This window comes from Notolepis coatsorum, assembly GCF_963971535.1.
Source record: "Notolepis coatsorum genome assembly, chromosome: 4".
Taxonomy (NCBI): domain Eukaryota; kingdom Metazoa; phylum Chordata; class Actinopteri; order Aulopiformes; family Paralepididae; genus Notolepis; species Notolepis coatsorum.
In genome coordinates, this window is record NC_140168.1 from 5,218,011 (window position 1) to 5,238,546 (window position 20,536).

General features: G+C 42.9%; 1 protein-coding gene across 1 annotated transcript in view; it reads left to right on the forward strand.

Moving 5' to 3' along the window:
* The window catches only part of atp9a (ATPase phospholipid transporting 9A), a gene marked incomplete at its 3' end in the record, with an annotated part of 158,607 nt that overhangs the window by 25,858 nt on the left and 112,213 nt on the right, over nt 1-20,536 (forward strand). Inside the window, exons 5-11 of the mRNA XM_084313334.1 lie at nt 4,012-4,070; nt 5,395-5,446; nt 7,639-7,733; nt 9,899-9,979; nt 15,487-15,562; nt 16,785-16,861; nt 18,001-18,161. Of these exons, the coding sequence (XP_084169460.1) occupies nt 4,012-4,070; nt 5,395-5,446; nt 7,639-7,733; nt 9,899-9,979; nt 15,487-15,562; nt 16,785-16,861; nt 18,001-18,161 (601 nt within the window). The remainder of the gene's footprint in view (nt 1-4,011; nt 4,071-5,394; nt 5,447-7,638; nt 7,734-9,898; nt 9,980-15,486; nt 15,563-16,784; nt 16,862-18,000; nt 18,162-20,536) is intronic.

The following is a 20,536-nucleotide window of genomic DNA, read 5'->3' on the forward strand; positions in this document are numbered from 1 at the left end:
GAGCGTGTGGGTCGTTGTGTTCTGAGCGTGTGGGTCGTTGTGTTCTGAGCGTGTGGGTCGTTGTGTTCTGAGCGTGTGGGTCGTTGTGTTCTCAGCGTGTGGGTCGTTGTGTTCTGAGCGTGTGGGTCGTTGTGTTCTGAGCGTGTGGGTCGTTGTGTTCTGAGCGTGTGGGTCGTTGTGTTCTGAGCGTGTGGGTCGTTGTGTTCTGAGCGTGTGGGTCGTTGTGTCCTGAGCGTGTGAGTCGTTGTGTTCTGAGCGTGTGGGTCGTTGTGTTCTGAGCGTGTGGGTCGTTGTGTTCTGAGCGTGTGGGTCGTTGTGTCCTGAGCGTGTGGGTGGTTGTGTTCTAACTTCTGAGCGTGTGGGTCGTTGTGTTCTGAGCGTGTGGGTCATTGTGTTCTTATATATATATATAAAAGGTTACTCTTGATCAAACAAAGATGAATGTCCCTATTGGGATTAACACTATGGTCGCCAAAAACACCGTAGGACGTCTTTCCCCGCCATGCTCATTCTGCCAAAGACGCCGTACCACGTCTTTGATATCTATATTTCAAAAATCTGTGATCGAAATCATATTTCTCCCCCGGAGACTTGAGATCTACTGTTGAGCCCCTCTCAACTCTCCAACGGTTCAAGAGCGCCATCTGGTGGCCGATCGGCGGATCGCCCAGAGCGGAAACAGGAAATGGAAGCTGGTGCTCATTTCAATTCGGTCCGATCACTCGGTAATAGTCCCAGGACTCGAGCTAGACACAACGGATAGCAATCCGTTACCAATAACTCGATAAACAACATGATTTGGACGTATATACTATTATACAACCTGGAAATGGATCGCATATTTCTACATCCCATAATAGGAATATTTCTGTTCCACGCTCATCGCCCAACACTATGAGGAAGCTACGGTAAGATTCAGCGTTATTTTTTAACGTGTTCGATACTAACTGCTCTGATGATCATATCACCCACACTAGATGAATCATCTAACGTTGGCCACGGAATTATAAACGACCCCCCCCCCCCCCATCCGGTCAACATCAGATGATCAGTTAGTAGTAACTTCTAGAAGCACGTCCATTTGAATTTTTTTATCTCGCTCAGATTCCTATCAAACTGTATTTCATCATTAATATAATGCATTTGGGGCTATAAATCACGTTCTGGAGAAAGCTGCAGAAAACGATAAAAACATACTTATACTTTAGACCGTATTTTAGTATGAATATGTGAATGAAAAAGTATAACGTTGCTACACCCTGAACAATAGATATAGGACGTTGAATGGGCCATAGTAATGTCAATTTAGCAATACAATTTAAAAAGTTATAGCCCTGCAAAGAAGGTAAACATCCCCATAGACAAATAGAGCTGGCGGAGGATGGTATATTAAGAATATAAGCCTGGCGACCAAAGTGTTAATAGTGCAATAATAGCTTTTTCACCAAACTTCACTTAAAACAAATAAAACGTGCCTCTTGATCATCAAACAAGAATGAATTGCCCTATTGGGATTAATAAAGTGCAAATCTAACTTTCACCAAACATCACTTTTTGTAAAATAAAAGGTGAATCTAAAAAAAAAATGTATTATTATAATTTTTTTGGAAAATCGATTTTAATTTTTCAAAATCGTCCTAGATCATTAATTCGAATTAATCGAAAAATCGATTAATCGCCCAGCCCTAGGATAAGATAAGATATTCCTTTATTGATCCCTTGGGGAAATTCAGGCATCATAGCAGGGGAGGGGAGGTACAGGTATGGACAGGGTAATGGTAGAAATACATGAATATGGGCAATAAAATGAGATCTGAATATAAATATATGAGAAAGATAAACAGTGTAAACAATATAATTAACTCTGGATGTAAAAATATGAGGAAAAATATAAATAAATAAAAAAGGTTATATTATCGGTTATATTATATGTTACAATAAATATAGGCCATTGCGATAAATACGCAACTTGCTTGTATTTCAAAGTCCTTTATTTATTTTTTGGATTTATAATTTCAGACCAGAGAACACATTTAATTTAGTTTTCTCCAGTCCCATGTGTTTTCTTTCCATGAAGTTGTTCTAGGTTTTGTGTTTTCTTTCCATAAAGTCGCTCTAGGTTTTGTGTTTTCTTTCCATAAAGTCACTCTAGGTTTTGTGTTTTCTTTCCATAAAGTCACTCTAGGTTTTGTGTTTTCTTTCCATAAAGTCACTCTAGGTTTTGTGTTTTCTTTCCATAAAGTCGCTCCAGGTTTTGTGTTTTCTTTCCATAAAGTCGCTCCAGGTTTTGTATTTTCTTTCCATAAAGTAGCTTTCCTAGTTGTGCATGAACTGCGTTTAAACCCCGACGTCATAAAGGAGTGACTTTAGTCTCATTGTCTCCGTGGGACTGACGGTCACGTGAATTCCCCCACGAAGCGAACGCATGGCAATATTAATGTGCTTTAATGTCTTACATATGCAAAACCCAGAGGTCAGGGCCAGGGGTCGCGGGTCGCCGACCCCCTTCCAAACAATTTTGCCTGTTCATTCCGAATGGAATGAGAGCAAAAAAAGGGGCTCAGCTCTCGCCTCTGCATTCTTTCAGATCTGCATGGAAAATTACTTCCCCAAACAGAGGAACAATCTTTTTCATTTAGAAAGTGAGTTTAGTAGGAGAAAATACAATTTTAAACATCAGTTTGCACGTACCACACTTAAACAGATGTGTCCTTCAGTTATTGGTGTAAAGTTATGGAATTCTCTCCATAGCGAGCTTAAGGGATGTAACAGTGTTTATCAATTAATTTTTTTTTATAAAAAAAATAATATTTAGTCAGTATGAAAATCAAAATGTGATCTGAATAGTGAGATCTTTTTTTTCTTCTTCTCTTTCTTTTCTTCTTTATTCCTTATCATTATTATTATTATTTAAATGTTTCTTGTTTAACTATGGATTGTGTTTCTTTTATAATGGTATAAATGATTATTTGTGTAAATAAGGTTATACGCCGAGTCGCCGACCATTAAGAAAATACATGTTAGTTTAGGAATAAGGGGCAGGTAACTATAAGATTTATTCTTCTTCCTGCTCCTTTTGTCCATGGAATGGCTATTTATGATATTTTTTTTAATGAAGAAACTATGATTGTATTATTCCATGTGGCAAATAAAAACTCTGAACTGAACTGAACTGAACAGAGAGAGGGGTGACGGGCAGGGAGGGCGCGTTGTAGAACAGCAGGTCTCTCTTTTTTGCATTGTTGCAAAGAAAAATACCTTTGGGGTAGAAAACCTTTTTTTTCTTTTTTCCCCCCCTTTTTTTTCTCCTTTCATATTAGTCATCGGAAGTGAGAGAGAGTGTAGAGCGCGCAGACTCTGTTTTTAACGGCGTCTGTGAATGACGTTAATGGTACCAGGATGTCTCACTGCCGTAAATCCCATAAAATACACGCTGAACGTTACACGGATGAGTTCAGCGTTGTGACTGCGTTCCGACGCATGGCTGGCAAACGTTGAGGAGAATCAAACACTTTCACCGCGTTATACACGGAATAGTAATAAATGTGTTTAAAAAAAAAGTAATAAATGTGTTACAGGGTAGCCTGGTCATTTATCCCCTTTCACTGCCACACTACACACAGAAGGTTAACCTTTCACTAAGGGTTAACCTTCTGTGTAGTGTGGTAGTGAAAAGGGTTAACCATTTGTCACGTGGCAGTGAAAGGGTTCAACATTGTTTTGATTTGCTTTTGGTTTTCCCGCCCCAAACAAATTGTATAGCTATTTTTGAGGGTTACACATGTGAATAATCTTTATTTTGTTATAATGTTTGATAAGAATATAGGACGGGCATATATATATATAAGCATTATGCCTCAGCCTGTACCCTTTTCAGTCACTGCCAAAATCAAAGACACAATCATATTGTATTGTGTGTTGATGACTGAATAAAAAAAATACTCCTACTATTTTACAGAGTAGCCTGATCATTTTGGTAATTTAACCCTTGTTGTTTTTCTTTACTTTCAGGCACGGTGAAGGTTAAAAGCAGTGGGATCCAGGTGGGAGACCTGATCATCGTGGAGAAGGTTTGTACACTTGTGTAGCATAACAAGTATACATATTTTAGGATACATATTTTAGAATGTATATCCCTGACTATTTATATTCTTATTTTTGATTTTTGACTACCTAAATGTTTATTGTGAGCGATCTGCGGTGCTGAATTTCCCTGGGGATCAATAAACTACTTCTATTCTATTCAATTCTATAAAGCCTCGTCTACATCTGTGAATGGCCGTCCTGCTTAACAGGATTGTCAAGTTCCCATTTATATGGTGAAGAATAATAAGTGGCTTGTTAATCTCCGCGCCCTCAGACCGGAGCCTGAGGTGAAAGGAGTTAGTAAAGATTTTGTAATCTCGTGATCAATGCCGAGCTTCAATCTGTCAAACTCAATGCATACATAAACTGACACAAACTTTAAACGCCCCTCCTCGGATCTCCAACGGAAATTAAATCAAGTAGTGTTTATCAATACCTTTATTTATAATTATTATTAATACATTTTTTACTTGGACTGTCATCCCACTAACAGTATGTGTTAGTGTTTTATAAAAGAAGAAAAAACCATATATATATATATTTGCATTTTACATTTAGTCATTTAGCTGAACGCTTTCATCCAACGTAACGTACAGGTTCTGTACGACAAGTTGGCAGGAAGGGCCCAACTCTTATCAGCTGAGTAACAATGTTCATCAATATATATCTTAAGACACTTAACATTTCTCTGTGGTTGTCTCCGGCTATCTTTTCTTCTCTTCTTGTAGACAGAGTGGATTCTCCTTTGAGTCTTTTGTACGTGAAATATGAGAAGTGAGTCCTGTCTTTAGTTACTCCACCCTCGGCTCGGCTCTCAGCTGAGGGAAAAGGTCACCGGCCCGTCGCTCAAATTTAAAAAACGGGGGGAGAATCTCTCACCGGTGGAACTTGAATGACCTAAGCGCCGTTGGAATTTTGAGAATTACCTCAATTTAAAGAGCCATAATGCATCTTTATTAGACCCATCGACCACTTAACAATAATCCATGCTTTAGTTCAATGTTTGGAGGGTCTGTCAAGATGAATCGCGCGGGGAATTCGTCTTCCAATAACCCCTTAAGTGGCGCCGGTGACGGAGGGACCGGGTCAGCCGGAGTGTAGAACCCGCTCGGGTTCCCGTTTAGGGAGGCGAAGGCGGGATGATTTGCTGGTGCGCTTATTATTCGGACTGGCTGGACGCAGGTTATGTGGGCAGATGAAGAGGTAACGGTCTCCACTGTTCTGTGGTTAAGAAGCGGAGAGAGGAGGAGGAGGAGGAGGAGAGGATGTGATGTTGTGCTTTTCTCTCTCTGTCTCTCTCCTCTACAGAACCAACGTGTTCCTGCTGACATGATCTTTTTAAGGACCTCTGAGAGAAACGGTAAACATCTGTCATTCATCCTGATCTCCATAACAGGCTGGCTGACTGACTGGATGACTGGACGACTGGCTGGCTGGCTGGCTGGCTGGCTGGCTGGCTAACTGGCTGGCTGGCTGGCTGGCTGGCTGGTGGACTGACTGACTGACTGGCTGGCTGGCTGGCTGGCTGGCTGGCTGGCTGACTGACTGACTGTCTGGCTGACTGACTGACTGACTGACTGACTGACTGACTGACTGACTGACTGACTGACTGGCTGGCTGGCTGGCTGACTGACTGACTGGCTGGCTGACTGGCTGGCTGGTGGACTGACTGGCTGACTGACTGGCTGGCTGGTGGACTGACTGACTTACTGACTGTCTGGTGGACTGACTGGCTGGCTGGTGGACTGACTGACTGGCTGGTGGACTGACTGACTTACTGACTGTCTGGTGGACTGACTGACTGACTGGCTGGCTGGTGGACTGACTGACTGACTGACTGACTGACTGACTGGCTGTCTGGCTGACTGACTGTCTGGCTGGTGGACTGACTGACTGACTGACTGACTGACTGACTGACTGACTGACTGACTGACTGACTGACTGACTGACTGACTGACTGACTGACTGACTGACTGACTGACTGACTGACTGACTGACTGACTGACTGACTGACTGACTGACTGACTGACTGACTGACTGACTGGCTGGCTGGCTGGCTGGCTGGCTGGTGGACTGGCTGACTTACTGACTGTGTGGCTGACTGGCTGTCTGGCTGACTGGCTGGGTAAAAGGCCTGTCTAAGCAGGCGCTGAGGTGCAGGGATTAGACCTGATCCGGGACAGGAAGTCCTCCGATGTCTACATTGTAATTGGGTCCAGTACCGAGCGATCATTCACAGCCAGGAGTCTGCCGCCGCTGCAGAGGTCGTCCGGGTCTCGAGCGGCGAGGCCTGTTGAGTTGACCCCTCTCTCTCTTCTTGCCCAGAGGGCGAGCGATGCCGCCTGACTTCCTCTCTTTGTCTCTCGAATGATAAGATAAGACGGTTGAGGAAAATCAAGACTATGCAAAGCGCCGTATTAAAAATGCTAAAAAGGATGTCCGTCGCGAGAGACGCTTTATCTGAATAAGCAAACGACGTGGAACGAAGCGAGACCTCTCTTCCTGACGCCACGTGGACGACGCGCTTGAACTGCGTTGCATTGTTTTATTTGCACATAAACAAGAACACAAAGAGACACTGGTCCGTGCAAAATCTCAGCCTCTCGCAACAGGCTTATAGGGCAGTACATGGTTAAAATTAAAAATCTGGATGAATGTTGAGGTTGCGTCTTCCTGTTTGGGGAGGGGGAGGGGGGGGGGTAAGAAAAAAAAACTGCTTTGTTTTACTGGAAATAGTGGGCGATTATCTCTCTCGTCCATATGGAGGCCATTAGGTCAATTATGAAGAGACACGGATGACGCATGTGTGTGTGGGGGGGCGGGGAGGGGGGGGGGGGGGGGGGGGGCTGGATGCCTCTCTGCTCCCCCACCCACTTATCCCTGTTTTAATCTGCCACTAACATCCACTCAGCGGAGGACTAATTCGTACACATTAGGACCTCCATTTTGAATAATTAGAATATTTATTATTTTGTTAGATATTATGATTAAGTCCACAAATCCTCCTCTATATTATAATGCAGTTGAGGAGATAACAGTGGAGGAAGTAAAGTCACAGAATGAAACCCTCATATATTTTATCACTACTAGGCAAACCTTTAGTGAATTAAATCATCTTTTCCTGTTTATTCCCGGGGGATCCCCTCAAGGACGACCCCACGTTGAGAACCACACAGCGTCCCGTGATTGTCATTGATTGATCACGTCTTATTCGCCGTTATTTGGTATAATTCCGCTCAGTTGTTTTGTCCATTGGCCAACAATCCCTTTTTAGTGTCCACATGTCAGTCGAATAACTAGAGGGCGCAATATCACAATACATATTTCAAAATGAGAAATGAGCAACAGAGGCATGCTGTATGTAGTGTGTGTAGAGAGATAACTAGAAAGTGTCCTTTTGTGTTGTGTGTGCAATCAACAGAGATTGTGATATTATTATCCCCTCATTCAGTTGAAAGCCTGTCCAGTGGCGCCCCCTGCAGGCGACTGTATTAACCACCTTCCACCAGTAGCAGCTAATGTCCCCTCCTCTCCCCTCCTCTCTCCTCCCAGGCTCCTGTTTCCTGCGGACCGACCAGCTGGACGGAGAGACGGACTGGAAGCTGCGTCTCCCGGTGGGCTGCACACAGAGGCTCCCCACTGCCGCCGTGAGTCAGCGCACTGTGTCAGAACAACATGACCAGCTCACTGTGTCAGATAGGGCTGTCCCCGACTAAGGATTTGGATGGTCGACTAGGGATTGGCCAAAATTTGCTGTTAGTCGACTATTGGTCGACAAAAAATAAAAAATAAAAAGTATAATATTTTTAAACTTTTTAATTATTATTATTATTATAATTTTTTTGTATCATTCCATTTGGGCTGTGGGGGTGCTTAATGTCTGAAGGAGTCGACTGAATGCTTCTTGTTCTCTGCAAAAGCATGCAATTGGTCCACTGATGGATACATCTTGATATTTGTCTAGTCTAGTGTGTTCTAGAGTGAAATCCTCTTTCAGTGCCTCTGTGCCTGTTTTCGTAGGCAGTTAGCCTCTGGTATGCGTGCCATTAGCGTTAGCCACGCTTCTAGGCCTCTTTTCTTTTGGAAAGAATGATAATTTTTTTTTTTTTAATATATATTCGACTAAGAGGTTGGCCAGTCGACTACGGCCCCTTTCGACCGATTAGTCGACTAATCGATTAATAGGGGTCAGCCCTAGTGTCAGGACATGACCAGCTCACTGTGTCAGAACATGACCAGCTCACTGTGTCAGAACATGACCAGCTCACTGTGTCAGAACATGACCAGCTCACTGTGTCAGTACATGACCAGCTCACTGTGTCAGAACATGACCAGCTCACTGTGTCAGAAGTTCAAGTTTCAAGTTTGTTTATTAATTGTCATAGACAGTAAAATACAGACTACTTTATCATGAAATGCTTTTTTCCCCTGTATGAGCCCCTGGGAGTGAGCTAGATAAAAATAGATAAAAAAGTATAAAACAGTATAGAACATGACTGTTAGAACATGACTGTGTTAGAACATGACTGTGTTAGAACATGACTGTGTTAGAACATGACCATGTTAGAACTAGGGATGTCCGATATTATCGGCCTATATTGGCATTAAAATGTAATATCGGAAATGATCGGTATCTGTTAAAAAAAAAAAAAAAAAAAATCATCATCATCAAAAAGTCATCAAGGTTGAGTCCACTCCACTCTGGCAGTCAAAGAGCTGACATACAAATAAAAGGTCTACATTAAACATAAATGACACAGCGGTCACCGTTTCAAAGGGAGTTCATTTACTTTGTGACACAATAGCCAAACAAATGCACTAGCCATCAATATCTTATGCCAAATGATTAGGGCCTATATATAAAAAATGTAATACAAATGGTATTTATCAATTAACAAGTCCGGGTGTGCACCTCCCGGGTCCGAATGCAGTAAACTCTCACTCCTGGACTCGAGCGCTCCATCGCTGCCGACTGCATATCGCACAAAAGAGAACAACGTAACAAGGTGGTCCTTACAGAAACGGACAGAACGGTCAAAGATCTCAATCTCTGCGACAGCCACAGTCCATCCATCTAGAAGTGGTGTCTTTGTGAAGCTCCCGATCTGGCTTCCCTGACACCCTCTAGTCACAGACACTCTAGAGTTAACTAGATGTGTGCGTCTTGGGAATATTGAAATGAATAATTACACATGAATTACATTAATTTCACACTGCAGTATGGTGACCTGGTTCTCTTAATTCTAGAATACGAATGATGCCACTGCTAATAGTAATACCACTACTACTACTACTAATAAGAATACGAAGAATAAGAATACAATAAAAAAATATATTTATATTATTTCATAATATTTATAATAATAATACTATATATTACAGGTAAGTAATTTGCCTGCCAAGCACGGAGCAGATGGTCCCTCCAACAAGCGGTTATGTCATCAGGAGTCCCACAGAGAAGGCTTCCTGTGCCCAGAACAGGACAGAACAGGACAGAACAGAACAGGACAGGGATGCTGTGACAAGGATGCTTACACAACATGTGATGGCCAACGTGCAATGAAACAATTTAGTTCCTACTAAATAGTTACGATTAAAACCTCTGCGAAAGAACCGTCTATTTCTTTTGGACGGCTCATGAATTCGCTGTGAGAATGTGCTACATGTACCCTCCAATGTACAGTAAATGACCAAGTATGGTCTTGTCAATATTCCAATGTACAGTTTTGCTTCTACAGTTGTACAGTGTCAACCTCTCTGTCTCTGTGTCTCTGGTCTCACCGCGTCTCTGCGTCTCTCTCGTGTCCCACAGGACCTGCTCCAGATCCGAGCGTATGTTTACGCGGAGGAGCCCAACATCGACATCCACAACTTCATCGGGACCTTCACCAGGGTGAGTCGCCCTAACCCTAACCCTTTCACCAGGGTGAGTCGCCCTAACCCTAACCCTTTCACCAGGGTGAGTCGCCCTAACCCTAACCCTTTCACCAGGGTGAGCCACCGGCGCTGTTTTAAAGGCCCAATCATTGATCCAAATGTAACTAAAGGAATCCAAACATAAGGAATAGAAATTGGAGACATGTTTTTGTTCTCTAATAATAATAATAATAATAAACTTTACTTGTATAGCACCTTTCATACAAGAATTACAGCCTAAAGTGCTTCACAGCAGTACTGTAGACATGCATACAATGAGCAGAGAATTGGCATAAATATACACAACCCTAGTTGACTAACTGAGCTCTAGATACAATGGGTCTCATTCACCAACATTGTCATAAGATTTCTCTTATGACAACCAAGCCATTACTATTATTATTATTATTATAAGAGAAAGTCGCTGACGATTACACCCGGATGCACCAACGCGTGGAGAGGCTGTCTTAACTCGCCAAAATGATCACAGCTGCGATGCCCAGAATGAGATATACGTCACTCATTGACCAACTCGAACGCGTGTTCCCGTTTACTTAATTTGCATACAGACACGCCTGTCCAGCTCATTATAATGTGAGGGGCCGTGTGGAAATAGAGGTTCAGAATTATTGCCCCGTATTCAACAGCGAAAGCGATTTAACAAGTATAGCCATGACTCACCAACCATGTCAGAAAATAAAACAAATAAATAAAAACTAAACCGATCGCCGCGGATATAGTTATAGTAGAATATACTATTAATATTCCATATACCATCTTGTTATTCTTATATTATTTTTTGTTGGTTTTATTTAATTATTATTACATTGATTGCGCACATCTAAGAGGCGAGCCAGTGTAGACACGGCTTGATTGTACTTACATTTGCACTCTGTTTGGATGCCAAACTTATTTTCGTTGTATTGCACTTATGCTGTACGATGACAATACATTTATTTTGAATCTAATCTAATCTCATTTTGGGAGATTATATAAAAAGATTATCATTTGGAGTCGCAAATCGCTATCACGCTATCACACGCGTGTGTGTGTGCGTGTGTGTGTGCAGGATACAGTATCAGCTGCAAAACATCAGCGCGCGTCACAAATCACACGCAAATGAGATGAGTTTGTCACAAATGACAAAAAGTATTTCAGATTGATTTCAAATGTCAAATTTGGATTCAAATGTATTATCATCACACAGCACACTATATACCCATAGTGGCTCCTGGCTGTGCAGCGCGCGTGCGTACTGTATAGTCTACGTGTGTAATGATGAATGAACGCAGTAGGCTTATATTAATATTCTAATCAATGACTTGTTTTATTAGGAGATCACAGATACTGCGCTGCCATAGTAGTCATTTCTACTACATCACAGTTCGACTACAGAACAGTACAGTACACATCTTAGCGTTACATCTCACAGAGTCCGGTCCGCTCACAGTACTACGCCCGACTCTGGCGCGCCTTAATATGTGTACTGTACTTACTGTACGTATAGGGCAGAGCATATAGTATCTACTAAATCCTAATGAAACAAGTAATTAGAATAATATAAGCCTACTGTTCATTCATTAGACACGTAGGTTATAGTGTGTGTGTGTGTGTGTGTGTGTGTGTGTGTGTGTGTGTGTGTGTGTGTGTGTGTGTGTGTGTGTGTGTGTGTGTGTGTGTGTGTGTGTGTGCTGAATAGGTGCAACAAGACGGTATAAATATGGAATATTAATACAGTCTATTCCACTATAGATATATCCACACGATTAGCTTTAGTTCTTATTTATTTATCCACTGTCATTTGCAGTGTTGGTGTAGTGCTATTATTTATTTTCGGACATCAAATGCGTCATTGAGGCATGACTTTAAATATAAAACGTAATTTTTTATCATACAAATATTGTCACATTTATTTAAATTATGATTAATTAATTCCAAGGAGGCCTGTAGAGTTGACATGAACGAAATCACTATGATTCCTTCCAAATAAAGCCCTTGAGAACACGGCGCACACCAGTCTGTCGACTTACGCCTGCTCTTCAGCGCTCCTAAATCCTGCTCTTAGTTAGGACCGAATCCAGGAGAAGTTCGTGAATCCCAAATCGGCCTGAAAATGTCTTAAAGGGGAACTATCTTACTATTTCTTTCACTATTTGGGCAATTTTACACAATTCCTGTGAGTCTATGGAACACATCTGTAAGTTTTTTTTTTTTTTTTATTCATTGTTTTGTATTTCTAATCAAGCACTTTCGAGCAGCATTTTCTGCTTTCAAAATTCCAAGCTGTTTTTGGCTGGGCTCCGCCCATACTAGCAATGTGCTTTGAGTGACAGTCACCCACACAGCGTGCGTGATACATACGAGAGAGAGCACGAGAGAGAGCGAGAGAGAACGAGCGAGAGAGAGGGAGAGAGAGGGAGAGACAGATAGAGAGAGGAGAGATCGCTCCGTGAGCGTGTGCGTGTGTGAGCGGCTCGACTCGCGACTCGCGATTGTGTGTAAATGCAGGGGGAGAGATAGAGAGAGGGAGAGACAGATAGAGAGAGGGAGAGAGAGAGGAGAGATCGCTCCGTGAGCGCACAAGTGCGTGTGTGAGCGGCTCGACTCGCGACTCGCGATTGTGTGTAAATGCAGGGGGAGAGACAGAGAGCCTCAGATAGCCTCTCCGTATGAGAGCATCTCTCTTCCTCTCTCTCTCTCTATCTGTCTGTCTCTCCCTCTCTCCCTCTCTCTCTCTCTCTTTAGAGGAAGTGTCAGTGACAGGGAAACCGCTTCCGCATTATTCCCACTGCTCCGTTGTTGTCGAGCAAATTGTTGATTGTGGGCGGTGGCTGCAACCACAAAGGGGGCTGAGATATGCAAATCAAGATATGCAAATCAGCATCTCTACGTAGACAAGCGACCTATCTCAAACCCTGCTCAAACTTTGTTTGTCCGAGGTAAGCGACAGTTGTGATTGGAGGATCAAGAAAAGAGGGCAGGGTTTGAGATAGGTCCATTCTGAATGGCTTAGTTCACTGGGGGAGGATCTTTCGAACAATGCTAACCACTGGAAAAGGCCATTTATAAGATAGTTCCCCTTTAAGTGGCGCTAAGAAGACCAACATTTTTCAGATATTTTGTCCTCCTAAGTCCATTGGTGAATGAGACCCAATGATTTCTATTTCATCCCAGGGAGGAAAAGCGGCACATTTAGTAAATCACCCTTCTCGATAAGAGCTGCAGAGTTCTGGAACACCATCCCATCACACATCCTCCGCAGTACTGATACACTCAGGTCCTACGCACACGCACACACACGCACGCACACACACACACACACACACACACACACACACACACACATGCACACACACACACACACACACACACACACACTCAAAGCATGGCTGTTGGAAAATCAGGTCTGTGAACCATTAGCGAATCACGTCGCAGTCCAGCTGCCCAACCCCCAGATATAACGATTTGCAACGAGTTAAGAGTCCAAATGAACCCTAATTCAAAAAGATAAATCATGGGTTGGGCCTATAGAACAGTACTCTTTTGTTTAGACCCGTCAGTGTTTCACCATAAGAAAAATAACTATCCAACCTGTACAGGGATCCTAATGTTAGATTACATTATTACACGGCTTTGTGTAATAAGTAATAATAACACACAGTGATTGGTCAATGAACATGTCCGGCGGTGTTTTTCACTGCCGCACTGCCAAGCGGTTAACCCTTTCACTGCGACAATACACAGAAGGTTAACCCTTTCACTGCCACACGACAGCAGGTTAACCCTTTCACTGCCACACGACAGAAGGTTAACCCTTTACTAACCGTCGGTAGTGTGATAGTTAAGCATTACATCACGCGACAGAGTGTGTTATAGAAATTACACCCATAGCGTGATCTAATTTCTATAACACACTCTGTCGCGTGATGTAATGCTTTTATACAATGGCCGAATTCATCCAACCTTATTGCTATACAATAAACACACATTAATTGAAGATTTATTGACACAACCATCCGCAGAAAAAGTAGTAAAAAAATAAAGAGAAGTCGCCTCCGTGTGGAAGCAGCTCGGAGGTGCGCTGTTTCAAGGCAAGAATGAAGTGAGCGTGTGTTATTGGTTTGATTGATTGATTGATTGAAAATTGTATTACAGATAGACAGTGCTTACTCTTTATACAATTGCCGAATTCATCCAACCTTATTGCTATACAATAAACACACATAATTGAAGCATAATGGAGATTTATTCACAAAACCATCTGCAGAAAAAGTAGGTAAAAAAAAGAGAATTGCCTCCCTGTAGGGAGGCAACTTCTCTTTCTTTTCTTTTTTACCTACTTTCTATAGAAGCATCTAAGAATGAAGTGAGCGTGTGTTATTGGAATGGATTGATTGATTGAAAATGTTATTAATGTCCGCCTTGTTTCGAACTGGTTATGCTTAGGCCCTCTTTCGAAGTGGGTTATGCTTAGAGTTTATCTTTAGAGCAGGGCGATGGACCACCAGCCCTGATTCCAAACTCTAAGCATAACCCACTTCGAAAGAGGGCCTAAGCATAACCAGTTCGAAACAAGGCGGACATTAATAACATTTTCAATCAATCAATCATTCCAATAACACACGCTCACTTCATTCTTAGATGCTTCTATAGAAAGCAGGTTAAAAAAAAGAGAGAAGTTGTCAAATATTTTTTTAACCTACTTTCTATAGAAGCAGCTGGAGGTGGCGGTTTTAAGTGAGCGTGTGTTATTGGATTGGTTGATTGAACATTTTATTAATGTCCGCCTTGTTTCGAACTGGTTATGCTTAGGCCTCTTTCGAAGTGGGTTATGCTTAGAGTTTGGAATCAGGGCTGGTGGTCTATCGCCCTGCTCTAAAGATAAACTCTAAGCATAACCGACTTCGAAAGAGGGCCTAAGCATAACCATTCGAAACAAGGCGGACATTAATAAAATGTTCAATCAATCAATCAATCATTCCAATAACACACGCTCACTTCATTCTTAGATGGCATGCACCTCCGAGCTGCTTCAAAGCATGCCGTTTAACAGTGAAGTGAGCTTAGTCCGTCTCGATTTAATAAGGTCGCCATGACAAGCGTTCCTGGTCACTGACCCCAGATCAGCTTTGTGAATATGGGCCTCTGCTCCGCCGGCTCAGCTCCTCCGTTGGGACTATTTATTCTGGCGTAATCTTAATAAAAAAACACACGTTTTTAAAATCAATATTTCACCATCTTGCATCACCCCAGCAGCCAGGGCTTGTCTTGCAGTCGTGACCTGCTTTGCTGTACATTATAACTTAACCCACGTTGCACTTTATCGTCGGATTGCTTAAAAAAAAACATGTTTCCGCGTCATAGGCGGCGTCCATTTAGGACACGGGGGGGGGGGGGGGGGGGTAATCAAAACAGTGGACGTAATTGGACGGACGGTAATACGGCACTTTTCATATGTTTTCACGTCGACTCATCCTTTTACAGGAAGACGGTGACCCCCCGGTGAACGAGAGCCTGAGCATCGAGAACACCCTGTGGGCCAGCACTGTCATCGCTTCTGGTAAGAGCCCCGCTCTAATAACCAGTACTTAACCAGGACCAGCCGCAGCTTGTAGGGCTGTGAGGGAGCGCTACTTCCACCCCCCCCCAGTTGGTTTGTTGATGATTAGTCCTCCTAGGACTGACAGTTTAGCCTGTGCGTCATAATGTGGCCATTAGCTTACGTTTCAGCCGTCATTGTACATTTGAACCCATCCCTTTATGTCAAGGAGTATAATTCTAGTGATGTGCTGCCCTCTCTGCCTATTTATCTACACTTGATAACTCTGGTGATATGCTGCTCTCGCTGCCTATCTATCTACACTTGATAACCCTGGTGATATGCTGCTCTCGCTGCCTATCTATCTACACTTGATAACCCTGGTGATATGCTGCTCTCGCTGCCTATCTATCTATCTACACTTGATAACCTGGTGATATGCTGCTCACTCACCTATCTATCTACACTTGATAACCCTGGTGATATGCTGCTCTCGCTGCCTATCTATCTACACTTGATAACCCTGGTGATATGCTGGTTCTCACTGCCTATCTATCTACACTTGATAACCCTGGTGATATGCTGCTCTCGCTGCCTATCTATCTACACTTGATAACCCTGGTGATATGCTGCTCTCGCTGCCTACTATCTACCACTTGATAACCCTGGTGATATGCTGCTCTCACTGCCTATCTATCTACACTTGATAACCCTGGTGATATGCTGCTCTCGCTGCCTATCTATCTACATGTTTGGGTTGTGGTGGCCATTATGGGTCATGTAATACATTCATAGTGTGTAGTTCCATAGTATAATTATTTATAGGCATGTTAGACTTTCTCTTGGCAATGGGATTGGGTTTCTTCATTGGGTTTTGTCCTTATCATTAGAGCACATGTATCGTGTGTCTTCTTGTAAATAAATAAACATCTTTAGATTAGATTAGATTCAAATGTATTGTCATCATACAGCACAACGAAAAGAGGGTTGACATCCAACCAGAGTGCAGATTTAGCAAGTGCAATAATAATATACAATGTACAGGTGATTCAACTGGGTATGAAATATATAAATTAGTACTACTGACTGAGTAATAGTGCTAATCAGATGTATGTACAGAGTTGTAGTATTAATATGTACAGTGATACAGCTATAAAGACACTATCGTAGTAAGTCATACAGTCTGTAGACTGTTTTATGATACTAAACGGAGGTGATTTGTGTTATTTTCTCCTCACTGCAGGCACGGTGGTGGGGGTAGTGATTTACACAGGCAAGGAGCTGCGTAGTGTTATGAACACCTCCAACCCAAAGCACAAGGTATAGTAAGCCCCACCACAGACCCAGGACCTGCCTTTCATTAGCCACAAAGTAGTAAAAACGCTGAAACGTTCACGCGATCCAGACCCGTGTTCAGTGGTGGAAAGTAACACAAGTATTTTTATTCAAGTACCTAACCTTAAAGTACCTAAGTAGTATCTCCAGTTTTATACTTTACGTGATTATTTCCATTTCAGGGTACTTTATACTTTTACTCCACTACATTTCAATGGAAATATTGTACTTTTTTTTTTTTTTTTTTTTTACTCCACTACATTTATCTGAACCCATCAGTTACTTTGAAGAAATTGATTTTGCATAGAAACGTGGCAACATTTTACACACACACACACACACACACACAACACACACACACACACACACACACACACACACACACACACACACACACCTTTAACACAACCTTTAATCAGAGCAGAGCATAACTGGACCACATACCACTTCAACATAACCTTTAATCAGGATAAACCTAATTTATTTATCCTTTATTTATCCAGGAATGTCCCATTGAGATACAAGATCTCTTCTTCCAGGGAGTCCTGACCGACACGGCACACAACAAGTTTCAACATAAAACAGGGCATTAAACAAAAAACATACAATTCAAATATAAATACAGAAGGTCACTTTAACATGACCTTTAATCAGAGCAGCATAACTGGACCACATACCACTTTAACATAACGTTTAATCAGAGCAGCATAACTGGACCACATACCACTTTAACATAACGTTTTGGAGGTCGACGGTTCACAGATTGAAGCCCCGGAATACACAAACATCATGTAGATTAAGTAGAATCCAGTATCAAATACTTCTCCACTTTTACTTAAGTAGAATTTTGAACAGAGGACTTTTACTTTTACCAGTGTACTATTTTTTTTACCCGGGTACTTTTATTTAAATAAAGGAACTAAGGACTGGGATCTATTGAAATACCAATCGATAACCCCAACCCGATGGAACCCGAGGCAGTGTTTGTATTTATTTATCACTCAGCGGACGGTTGTGTTGACACTGAGATGTGCCTCTGAACGGCTGGCCTGTGTGGCTGATGACAGGTGGGTCTGTTCGACCTGGAGGTGAACTGTCTGACCAAGGTCCTGTTCTGGTGACAGGTGGGTCTGTTCGACCTGGAGGTGAACTGTCTGACCAAGGTCCTGTTCGGGGCGCTGGTGGTGGTCTCTCTGGTCATGGTGGCTCTGCAGCACTTCGCCGGACGCTGGTATCTCCAGATCTTCCGCTTCCTGCTGCTCTTCTCCAACATCGTGCCCATCAGGTATGGATTCTGTCAACTCAGAGCAGCGTGAGGCCTAAAAAGAAAAAATTGTTTGTTTCCAGAAAAAAAGAAAAAAACCCGGTTGCCGACCGACCCTGCCGATTTAGTTAAAATATTTTTTATTTAATTTTTAATTTTTTAATTTTTTTAGTAGTTTCATAGAAATCTTAGTCAAACCTTTAGTATTATGGATATTAAACATGCTGGCAGAGTACATGCATCCATGTTGTTGTGAACATTTTAATTAAATAAAGAAATTCCCCTATCCATAGTCGCCGTGGGAAAGAATAAAATAAAAAATAAAATAAAATAAATGCCCTACCTACCCATGGCCTTAACTGACAACCAACAGGAAATTTTTCTTTTATGCCTAACTGGACCACACACCACTTTAACACAACCTTTAATCAGAGCAGCATAACTGGACCACGTACCACTTTAACATGACCTTTAATCATCAGAGCGGCATAACTGGACCACACACCACTTTAACATGACCTTTAATCGGAGCAGCATAACTGGACCACACACCACTTTAACATAACCTTTAATCAGAGCAGCATAACTGGACCACATGCCACTTTAACATAACCTTTAATCAGAGCAGCATAACTGGACCACACACCACTTTAACACAACCTTTAATCAGAGCAGCATAACTGGACCACACACCACTTTAACATGACCTTTAATCAGAGCAGCATAACTGGACCACACACCACTTTAACATGACCTTTAATCAGAGCAGCATAACTGGACCACACACCACTTTAACATACCCTTTAATCAGAGCAGCATAACTGGACCACACACCACTTTAACATGACCTTTAATCATCAGAGCGGCATAACTGGACCACATACCACTTTAACATAACCTTTACAATGTACAATCAATAGACAATAAACTAGACGACATCCGAGCAAGGATTCAATTCCAGAGAGACGTTAGGGACTGTAACGTTCTCTGCTTCATCGAGACGTGGCTGGCGCCAGAAGTCCCAGACCACGCCATCCAACCGGCCGATCATTTCTTCATTCACCGCAAGGATAGAACAGCAGAATCCGGTAAACAACGTGGAGGAGGTATTGCCTTCATGTTGAACAAAAATTGGAGTGACCCAACTAACGTGAAGGAACTATCCAACCACTGCTCCCCAGAACTGGAATATATAACCATCAAGTGTCGTCCTTTCTTCCTCCCGAGGGAGTTAACGGCGATCGTCCTGGTCGGAGTGTATATTCCACCGCAAGCTCAGATTCAGATTCAGATTCCTTTATTGAGCCATTTGTGTAAAACACATTGGTAATTGTTGCAGCAATACAGTGTATGCATTTTTTCTTTTTTCACAGTAAACAAACACCAACACAGACAAGAAACGAAAACAGTGCAGTGGGGGATTAATCAATAAATAAAATACATATATATATATATATAAAGTGAAGTGTGCAGAGATCCAGTACGGACTAGTGCAGTGCAGTCAATGTCATTTAGCCAGTGTCACTTGGGGGCAGAGGGGGGGGGGGGGGGGGGGGGGGGGGGGGGGGGGGGGGACCGAGGGGGGGGGGGGGGGGGGGGGGGGGGGGGTGCCTGAGGCATTGATCAGCCTGGCGGCTGAGGGGGAGAAGCTCAGTCTGTGTCGAGCTTTCACAGCCTTTGGGATCCTCAGCCTTCTCCCAGAGGGGAGCAGGGTGAAGAGGCTGTGACCGGGGTGGGATGGGTCGGCCATGATCTTTCTCGCCCTCTTCAGCGCCCTGGAGTCGTGCAGGGACCTGAGGGAGGGCAGGGGACAGCCGATCACCCTCTCCGCGGAGCGAATCACCCGCTGCAGCTTGGCAAGATCTTTTGCCGCTGCAGCAGGGAACCAGGAGATGATGGTTCATCAAGGTTGCGCTCTCCAGACTACACGACGAGGTAAATAGAATCCAAGAGGCGAATGTTAACGCCGCCATTTTAGTTCTGGGAGATTTCAATAGCGCCAATCTGAGAAAGGTATTGCCCGACTTCTATCAGCATGTGACTTGCAACACCAGAGGCGGGTAACATCCTAGATCACTGTTACACGCAATTTAAAGGTGGCTACAAGGCTCATTCTGATAGTGGCTTCGGTAAGTCAGATCACGCATCAATTTTTCTTACACCGAAGTACAGACAGAGAATTAAAAGTACTCCCGTAGTCTCGCGAGAGGTGCAGAAATGGGATGTGACGTCAGAGGATACGATCCGGTCAGTGTTTCACAACACAGACTGGAATGTGTTCCGCGACACAGATAACATTAATGCCTACACGGAGACAGTGCTGGACTATGTTTGTACTAGGGTGAAAGAAACAATCCCCACTACCAAAATGAAAGTTTACCCAAATCAAAAACCCT